General features: G+C 48.1%; 1 protein-coding gene across 1 annotated transcript; it reads right to left on the bottom strand.

The window, feature by feature from the left end:
• Positions 1 to 1338: 1338 nt before the first annotated feature.
• On the bottom strand, positions 1339 to 3203 carry LAP (lingual antimicrobial peptide). The gene is made up of 2 exons (NM_203435.4): positions 3063 to 3203; positions 1339 to 1573 (listed from the first exon to the last, which is right to left on the bottom strand). Exons 1-2 carry the CDS (start codon positions 3118 to 3120, stop codon positions 1437 to 1439), a joined length of 195 nt encoding a protein of 64 aa, NP_982259.3. The 5' UTR covers positions 3121 to 3203; the 3' UTR covers positions 1339 to 1436.
• Between the last annotated feature and the right edge of the window lie 6505 nt (positions 3204 to 9708).

Genomic DNA, 9708 nt, shown 5'->3' with positions numbered 1-9708 from the left:
CACTTGTCATGTGTCTGCCCTTTCAGGCTACTGAAACAGAAACACCATAGGCCAGGTGGCTCTTGTTTTACGCTTTGTTTTTTAACTGAAGGATGATTGCTTTACAGAATTTCGTGGTTTTCTGTCATAGAAAAACAGAATCATCAATGGGTTCACCCATGTCCCCTCCCTCCCGAAACTTCATCCCACCCTTCTAGCTGGTCGCAGAGCTCCTGTTTGAGTTTCCTGAGTCACACAGCAAATTTCTGCCGGCTATCTATTTTACATGTGGTATTGTAATAGGTGGCTTACTAACAACAGACCCTTACTTCTCAGTTTTGGAGGCTGGGAGCTCCACAATCAAGACAGAGCAGGTGGCTGGTGGATGGCGGTCTTCTCCCTGTGTCCTCAGAGGGCACAAGGGGTGAGCCATCTCTCTGGGGTCTCTTTCATAAAGGCCCTCATTCCACCCAGGAGGGTCCCACCCTCATGACCAAAGCACCTCCCAAAGGCCCTGTCTCCTAACACCATCCCCTTGGTGACCTCAGCTTGCACCAAGGGAAGAGTCAGTACAAATACCAGAGAGCTGCTCACACGTACAGCAAGCACCAGCAAGGCTCTTGGTTTAACTAGCAAACCCTCTGAAGAAACTGCAAGCAGGCTGAGGTCAGAATGCTCGCCCCGCCCGCTGCGGTCTCTGTGTCCTGTGCTGTGTTGTCTTCACTGCATTGTGCTTTCCACAGGACTTGTGGACGTTCCATAGGACTTGTTTGTCCATAGCATCTAGTTGCATCATATCATGTACACACAGAGAGACATGCTTTGTCCATGTCAACTCTGTCATTCAGTTGATGACAATTTGTGAAGCAATGTCTCGTCTCAATGCCCTGCACTTACAGGAATAGGAAAAGTCTATGCCTATAGAGATCTTATAGCCCAAAAGGGAATCAGAAGTGTATCCACGTGCACACAAGGCAGGAGTAAGAAGCACAAACCAAATGGAAGTGAGGGCTGCAGGGGGGCAGAGGAGGGGGGTTTCCTCCTGGAGCAGGGGCTGGGGCTTTCCTATGGGACTGGTGTGCTGGTGATTCTGGACCCCTGGGATGCATGTTTGAGGGGAGATGCGGGGCAGGACAGGGTGCCCGGGGCTGGGAAGCAGGAAGGACAGTAGACAGAGGGGCTGGGGAAGGCTAGACCCCCGAGGAACAGAGGGTCACACCCCTGGGAGCACAGAGCACCCCACCAGGATTCCCCGATGGTTCGCGTGGGGAGCTCAGAGAGCATCCTCAGGGCTTTCAGAATTCACCTGGGATCAGACACCACACAACAACCTCAGTGACCAGTGGGCAAGATTCTTTAACTTTGAACAAAATTTATTCTGGTTTAAATTTTAAACTCTCTGTCCAAGGGCACAGTTTCTGACTCCGCATCAGTCCTGGCCACGTCTTCGCCTTCTTTTACTTCCTCCTGCAGCATTTTACTTGGGCTCCGAGACAGGTGCCAATCTGTCTCATGCTTCCAGGGCACCTGATCGGCACACAGATGCCTTTATTCCTACGGCAGCTTTGAGAATTTCTTACTCCTTGAGTAAATCCTAAAAAGAGAAGGAAGAGGGAAAAATGTGTCAGCAGGAAAGTGGCATCTCTAGAAGGCCAGCTGTGTCCCCTCTGAGCGAGGCCCTGGGGCTTTCTGTGCTGAGATGCGGACACGGCCTCGTGACAAAAAGATGTGAGTCCAGGACCCCATGGACCAGCTTCCAGACAGACGCTGACCCTGCCCAGGCTCTGGTGGACCCTCCCGTTTCCAGAACCAGAGGCTGAGGGACTGGGGCATGAGGACCCCAGTTGTGTGCGGGGTCAGCTCCACCACGAGGGCAAAGACCGGGAAGCTCTGCTACATCCACCTTCCTGCCAGGAGTCAGAAGTGGCCCACAGGGGTCTATTTTCACAGTTGTTTTCCAACTCATGGAGTCAGTCAAGTAATGGAGCTGAGATAGGAGGAAAAGATGCAGCTGAAAGTGTAAGAACTGTTTAAATAAAACTTACTCTCAAAGTAACTTACAGCTGACAGTGACAATGGTTCAGAAAAAAAGTTTTGTATCATTGTCTCTGCTGACTCAGAACGGTCTCAGCGCTGGTGGGAGTCAACCCCTCTCGTCCTCCCTTTTTGGTTTCCTCCCGACCAGGGGCCTTCCCGTCTTCCTCACATGCCTTTTTCTCTTTTGGCCAAAAGGCACATCTGGTCCCTCTCTAGTTCCCCGTCCAGGGATTGAACCCGGGGCCCGGGCACTGAGAGGCCACATTCCTTACACCCCTGTCCTCTCTCCCTGCCACTGGGCTAAGAGTTGGGTTACAGTCATAAACAACACTGATCAGACAAGGCCTTTTCAACTTGATTTTGACATCTAATCAGTTGTCTCAGGTCTCAGTCTCCGCAGACTCTCCCTCTCTCCCACCCTCCCTCCTTCCTTCCTACATATTTTCATCCTATTTCCGGAAATATCAAGGGTAAGATGAAAATCAGACAGCCGATCCAGCACACTGCTTTGGATGTGCTGCCTCCCAGCTGTGGAGCGAGGGTCGCATCGTCAGCGACGTGTCTTGGAAGACCTTCCCCCTGAGGAGACTCAGCACTGAGCGTCCCAAGGGCAACTCCCCAAGCCCAGGCTCGGCCTGACTCTCCTCTGGACTTCTCTGGTCCCCCAGAGCCGCCACCCTTCAAATAGAAAGATTTATAAAGCGACATTCTGTGCTTCTGTCATGGGACAAAATCAAATTTCTTGCTTTTATGAAAAAGAAAAGAAGGAGAGTCACTTAACAGAGGCATCTTCTGTTTCCTCCTCATGAAACCAATGAGGAGATGGGCTCAGAAGCTTTGACTCGCTAGAGTGGCTTAGAAACAACCAGGAATTTTGCAGGGCGGTTCTCAGACCCCTCTCGCTACTAAGGACTCAGCGCTGGCTTCTCAGAAGCATCAAATACGGTGGTTTAGTCTGACCACGTGTGGATGGGGTTAGCAGGACAAAAGGAGGTAGAAATTGGAGAGAGAGCCCGCAGCTCCCCCTGGGGCTCCCACGAGCTCACCTGACCCAGCAGACAGGACCAGGAAGAGGAGCGCAAGGAGCAGGTGATGGAGCCTCATGCTGGCGTCCCGAGCTCTGCAGCTGATGCTGGAGAAGAGGCTGCGTTTGCTGCTTTATAAAGGTCCCAAGTTTCGGGAGGAATTCCGCGCTGGCTGTGGATTTAGTTATTAGGAACTGGTTAACTGAGCCTCTTCCCTTTGTGTCATGGGAGTGGCCTTCATAGCACAAAGCAGGGTCAGTCACTCGTATGCTAATGAGGCTGTGGAAATCCCCAGAAAAAGCTTTCCTGCTGCCCTTTTGACCAGAAGCTTCTTCCTGGCAGTCAGTTCAGCTGATGGGCAGGGGTGTGGCAAGGGGCACAGACTTGCCTGTTTCCCCTGGCAGGGGCACAGACTTCTTGCTGAACCTTCGCTTAGGGCTTTGAATCTGCCCAGTGTTTTCCTGTGCAGAAGGAAATGGCACCCCACTCCAGTACTCTTGTCTGGAAAATTCCATGGATGGAGGAGCCTGGTGGGCTACAGTTCATGGGGTTGCATAGAGTCAGACACGGCTGAGCGACTTCACTTTCTTTATATCTATAGTTCCTTTTGCAGAAGGAAATGGTAACCCACTCCAGTGTTCTTGCCTGGAGAGTCCCATGGACTGAGGAGCCTGGTGGGCTGCAGTCTATGGGGTTGCAGAGAGTTGGACATGACCAAGCATACACATACACTGTTTCCATGAAAGGCTGTTTCAGGCCCAAATAGGGACTAACTTGTTCAGAGGCAGTTTTACTCCCTGGGCAAGACTTGCTGACTCCCAGCATCTGCAGTGACAGCCACGCTCTTTCTGGCTCCGGGGGCGCTGAGGGAAGAGACCCAGTGATCGCGACCTGCTCCCCACGCCAGCTAGCCTGTTATGGGATGGCAGCAACAGTCGCTGCCAAAATCTTGGTTTCTTTGCCCACTGGATCTGAACAAAAATTGTAGAGACAGAGTTTTGGACAAATGGAAAGATGGCTTTAACCCTTAAGCCAGCAGAAGGGAGAACACAATAGGTTCCTGCCTCAAGGAGCCTGTCTCCCCTCCATCGGGAATCCAGGGGACCATACAGTCAGGGCTCACAGTCAGGGCTTGGAGATACAGGACAAAAGGTGTAGGGGTCCTGAATTCTCTCTTTTGCACTCTTTGGAAACAGTCACCAGGCCAGTGTCAGGTAGCTAGGTATTTGGGTCTGGCAATTGGTCCTGGTGGTTGGGTCCATTGTCCTTTGGGGATTTCCTGGTGACTTTCTTCCTGTAATACAAAGGGGGAAAGCAATCCACTAGGGGTGGCTTCCAAAGAGAGTGCACCATAAAGTTAAGCATCAACATGAGGTAACATAGAGCAAAGGAAGGGAAAAACAAACTACAAGGGGAGGTTTATGATGCAATAAAGTAAAGTATCAGGATGTGGCTAGAATAAGTTAAAGGATAATAGATGTAGAATGTGGCTCCTACAGAAATGGAGGGCCATAGGTGTCAGGTGTAGTTCCCATAATAGGTTAGTCTTCTACATAGAAGAAACTTGGTTATCAATACAGACTGTACGTTAGGAACAGTTAAAGTGGAGAAAGACACAAAAGGGAAAAAAGAAAGAGGGGGAAAAAAGCTTTTATTAATTCTCTGCAACACAATCACACACCAGTCTCATGAAATCTCAGTGGGACACGTGATGGGCAGAGGGGTGCTCTGTTTCCATTCATCAGAGACAGGGCGGGAGGATGACGCTGCCACTGAACGCATGTCCCCAGCCTAGTATCACGAAGCAGGCCCAACAGTGGGGACCCCTTCACTGGGTTTGGGGGGCCTCCATCACTAAGTAACATCCCTCACTTAGTAACCTCTGTCCATCTCAGTGTTGGAGAGACACTGATCTGGCTTTTCAGAAGCGCTAAATCTCAGGATGGAACTCGCCATGAAGCTCTGAGTAGAACTCCAAGCCCTTTAGAAATGTGGGTACCCGGGAGGACCCCATCCTGAAGGAGCCCCCTGAGCTTCAGTCCTGTTCAGGTCCCCCGCTGTGGCTCAGAGTCTCACATCTGAGACTCGGCAAAGCCATGGAGGCTGCCTCAAGCAGACAGAGTCCCTGGCTGGCACCCAGGGATAGGATTTTTCTGATGGAAAATAAGTGGTCTTGATCATGATTCCTTCTGCTTTAGCTCTAAATGATATTTGAGAGAGGTAGACATCATCGACCTATATACATAATTATCTATACATGTATATATACATATATATATATATATTTGTTTACTTATAGACCTTGCAGGCAAAATCTATACTACAGGGTCAATTTACATACATGCTATAATACTACACTAAGAGAGAAGTGCGACTAAATCATTGTCTACTGTGTCTCTTCATTGAAAAATGCTGCTTTTCAGGGAACTCTGCTTAATGTTATGTGACAGCTTGGACAGGAAGGGAGTTTGGGGGAGAATGGATACATGTATATGCATGGCTGAGTCTCTTTGCTGTCCACCTGAAACTATCACAACATTATTAATCAGCTATACTCCAATTCAAAGTTTTTTTAAAAAGTAATTTTTAAAAATGCTATTTTATAGGACTTCCTTGATGGTCCAGTGGGTAAGACTCTATACTCCCAAGCACAGCAGGTCAGGGAACTAGATCCCACATGCCACAACTACGATCTGCTGCAGCCTAAATAAATAAACAGAACAAAAATTGGTGTGTTTTAGTGATCTATGATTTGCAGCACAGCAGATTTTTTTTTTCTTTTAAGGAAGCTGATGATGCAGTTTTATGTGCAAGACCAGGCATGACTTTTCATAGAAGGGTGTTTCCAAAAGGCTGGTCAGGGTGCCATGGTGAGTTTCAAGGGAGTTTCTTGCCATGGTTCCTCACCAGTGGGACACGGCCCTTGTCAGGAATTGCACAATTGCAGTGGCTTATTTTCCTTGGCAAGGTCTAAAGTGAGTGTTTTGCAGCTATGTTAATCCTGGAGATAGTGCCCAGGGGCATCTCTGTCCATCAGGGAAGGGTCCTGTTGCCTCAGCAATGAGGTCACACACCCAAGACACCATGGGGTGGCTCACCAGAAACCAGAGATGAGTTCATATAGGATAGAGGGAAGGGTTAATTTTAGGTCAAGTCTACACGAATTATTAGTTTTCCCAGGTTCAAAGCCAAACAAGGTCATGTGGATCGTGGTTGCTTCATGCCTGGGCTGAGAGGTAACTCATGGTTTCATTCTTCAAAGGGAAGATAAATGCTGTGTCCCCAAACATTTAACCTGTGAGTAGGAAATTGAGGCAGGCTCTTTGTGGGAAAGCACCTCAGTTCCTCAGGCAAGAAGGGGGGTCCCAGTCCTACAGATAAGGTTTTGAAGAGCAAAGCCCTTCACATCTACGACTCCACAAACAGGTGTTCTCATCACGGAGCCCTGGGTGTTAATGGGCAGAGGCCATTGTCCCCAGTTCCCTTCTCCTATGGACGGGCAGGCACCATGGATTCTGACAGTCACGTGGGGACCTGCCCTCAGAAGGGGACCAGGGCTGGGTCTAATGCTGTGCTCCCCCACTGACACTTTTACTAGTTTCTTCTTTGAACTTGTCCCACAATTATATTTTGCAATGAGCCTTGCTCAGTAGCTGGCCACTTTTATTCAAATTATCTCTTTGAATTCCCCTAAACAAACCCACCAGGTAGGTATGACCCAAGGTTTATACAAGATGATCCCGAGGACTAGAAAGCCATGTCTGAGGCCACAGGCAAAACTGACTTAAAAAGTCGATTAAAATTGGCTGCAAATCCAACAAAAAGATGTGTCCAAGGCCGCAGTCTACTAAGTGGCAGTGATGTAACTTGGAGCAAAATCAACCTCTCTTCCAATGTTCCTGCCTGCCTCCTGCAGTCACCACAGTGTCCTGAGAGCTTTACCAGGACATTCTCCTATTAACACGAAAGCTTGAATAGTGCTGTCAAATGCCAGCTATCTGGTGCTAATGAGACCGGAATTGGGTGGGGCACAACCTTTAAAAGAATGACAGGGACGTCCCTGGTGGTCCAGTGGTTAGGAATCTGCCTTGCAGTGCAAGGGATGTGGATTCAGTCCCTGGCCTGGGAACTAGGATTCCACACCAAAGAAAGAAAGTGAAGTCGCTCAGTTGTGTCCGACTCTTTGCGACCCCATGGACCTTGGCCCCCAGCTTCCTCCATCCATGGAATTTTCCAGGCAAGAATACTGCAATGGGTTGCCTTCTCCACATGCCGTGAGGCAACTAAGCCAGTGTGCTGAGATAAATATCCTGCATACCACAACTAAGACCTGAAGTAAATATATTTTTTTAAATCCCTTTGTAACACAGCAGTTAGGTGACATACCCAGAGGCGCTGTGACAATTTCAAGGCTGACCATAAAGGTCAAAAAGTGGGTGCTGACTCAGTTCCTGTAAATCCCCACCCTTTCTGCAAAATAGCTGGATTACTTCTCCCACTCATTAGCCTATGAAATGACCCACCCCTATAAACACCGACAGCCCCATACCCTGGTGCTGCGCTTGCCTTCCAAGATGGCCCACACTCTCCGTGTAGCGTGTTTCCTCCCTGGACTGACCTTCCTTCACTTCACTGTGACTCGCTCTTGAATCTCTGCCTGTGTGAAGCCAAGTACCCACATTCAGCGGCCATCCCAGGGACTCGGACGTGACCTGGGATGCGACCATCCTCTCTCACCCCACTCTCTTTCCCGCAACAGTGCTGCCATCTCCCCCAGCCTCAGAGATCACTGGAGCGTTAAAAGAGCACCGTCTTTTCAGTTTGTTCATTGTTTCCTTTGCTGTGCAGAAGCTTTTCAGTTTGATGGATCCTACAATTTGGCTTTGTTTTTGTGGCTTGTGCTTTTGGCGACAAGCTCAAAACCATCCTTGTGGAGACCCATGCCAAAGAACTTTTCTCCTATGCTTTCTATCAGGAGTTTTGTGGTTTCAGGCCTTATATGTAAACCTTTAATCTATCTCGGGGTGAGTTTTCTATATGGTATAAGAGATCTTAGTTGCTCAATCAGGAATCGAATCTGTGCCCCCTGCATTGAAAGCTTGGAATTTTAACTGCTGGATTGCCAGGGAAAGTCCAATTATAATTGTCAATTTGTCTATTTCTCCTCTTTTTCCTATAAATTTTCTTTAAGAATTTTAAAATTCCTTTGCTAAGTACATTCTGATTCAGTATTCATATGTATTCTTGATGAATTAAACATTTTATCATTAGGATAAATACCCCTCTCTATATCTGGTCCTTGTTCTAAAAGTTATTTGATTGTGCTGTGCTTAGTCACTCAGTCGTGTCTGACCCTTGTGACTGCATAGACTGTAACCTGCCAGGCTCCTCTGTCCATGGGGATTCTCCAGGCAAGAACCCTGGAGTGAGTTGCCATGCCCTCCTTCAGGGCATCTTCCCAAACCAGGAATAGAACCCAGGTCTCCCACATTGCAGGCAGATTTTTTACCATCTGAGCCACCAGGAAGCCTGTCAATTAACCAATACAGCCTACCATGTTTTCTTTAAATTAATGTTTCTGTAGCATATCTGTCAGGTCAACAGTAAAGAATCTGCCTGAGATGCAGGAGATGCAGAGACATGGTTTTGATCCCTGGGTCGGGGAGATTCCCCAGAGGAGGGCATGGCAACACACTGCAGTAGTCTTGACTGGATGATTCCATGGGGGTCTCAAGAGTGTTGGACACGACTGAGGGTCTAAACAATGACAACAGCAGATCTGTTTCCATCCTTTCATTTTAAATCCACTTGCCTTTATATTTGATGTCTAAAGTGGGTTTTTTATAGTTAGTTTATATCTGATTCTTGCTTTTTTTTTTTTTTTTTTAACTGAAATGACCATCTCTCTTCTTAAGATAGGGTCTAGAATCTTAGCATCATGCTTTGTCCCATCAAGCTGAACCAAAATTTCATCTAGTATCATAGACTTCATTTTTCAGAGCAGTTTTAAAATTGAATGAAAAGCACAGAGATTTTAGGCAGGCTACACAGGCAGGCTACAGTCCATGGGCTCACAAAAGGTCAGCACCTCCACAGTCCACAGAGTAGCAGAGTCGGACACAACTGCAGCAACTTAGCACACAGGCACACACCCCTGATTCCGACGCCCATTGCTGGTTTTCTGTCCAGAAGTGAAGATGCCTGCACTCTCTGAACTTTGACCCCACTCTCTTCGACTCACAAGAATTGATGGTCTGTTTGGGTTCTTGTTGCCTGAGCTTTAGGCCTGGAAATCTGTAGAGGCTGGAGATGTCATAAGTCTCACTTCACTTGTTTTCTTTTCTTTTTTTTATAAATGGTTAAGCACATAACATTTAATTAGCTAATTCATTACTTTGGCTGCCTTGGACCTTAATCGTGGCAGGCAGGATCTTAGTTGCGGCATGTGGGATCTAGTTCCCTGACCAGGGGTGGACCCAGGCCCCCTGCATCGGGAGCACAGAATCCCAGCCACCAGACCGCCAGGGAAGTCCCTCACCTCACTTGTTTCCTTCTCTCCTCAATTAGGGTCCTGCACTGCTTGTGCCAGAGTCTGAATCAGTAGTTTCACAGGATTTGCCTGGTTCCTTAGTTGTGTACTGTAGGAGGGCAGTATACAGTCCCATCA

The sequence above is a fragment of the Bos taurus genome, chromosome 27 (assembly GCF_002263795.3).
Source record: "Bos taurus isolate L1 Dominette 01449 registration number 42190680 breed Hereford chromosome 27, ARS-UCD2.0, whole genome shotgun sequence".
NCBI classification, from domain to species: Eukaryota; Metazoa; Chordata; class Mammalia; order Artiodactyla; family Bovidae; genus Bos; species Bos taurus.
This window is presented reverse-complemented; position numbering and strand designations above follow the sequence as displayed.

What these genes read in the sequence shown, in the direction of transcription:
- LAP (NM_203435.4), bottom strand. Translation starts at nt 3,120, where the DNA reads ATGAGGCTCCATCACCTGCTCCTTGCGCTCCTCTTCCTGGTCCTGTCT. An exon ending in GGTCCTGTCTGCTGGGTCAG is followed by an intron (nt 1,574 to 3,062) that starts GTGAGCTCGTGG and finishes TTCTCTTTTTAG; the next exon opens with GATTTACTCAAGGAGTAAGA.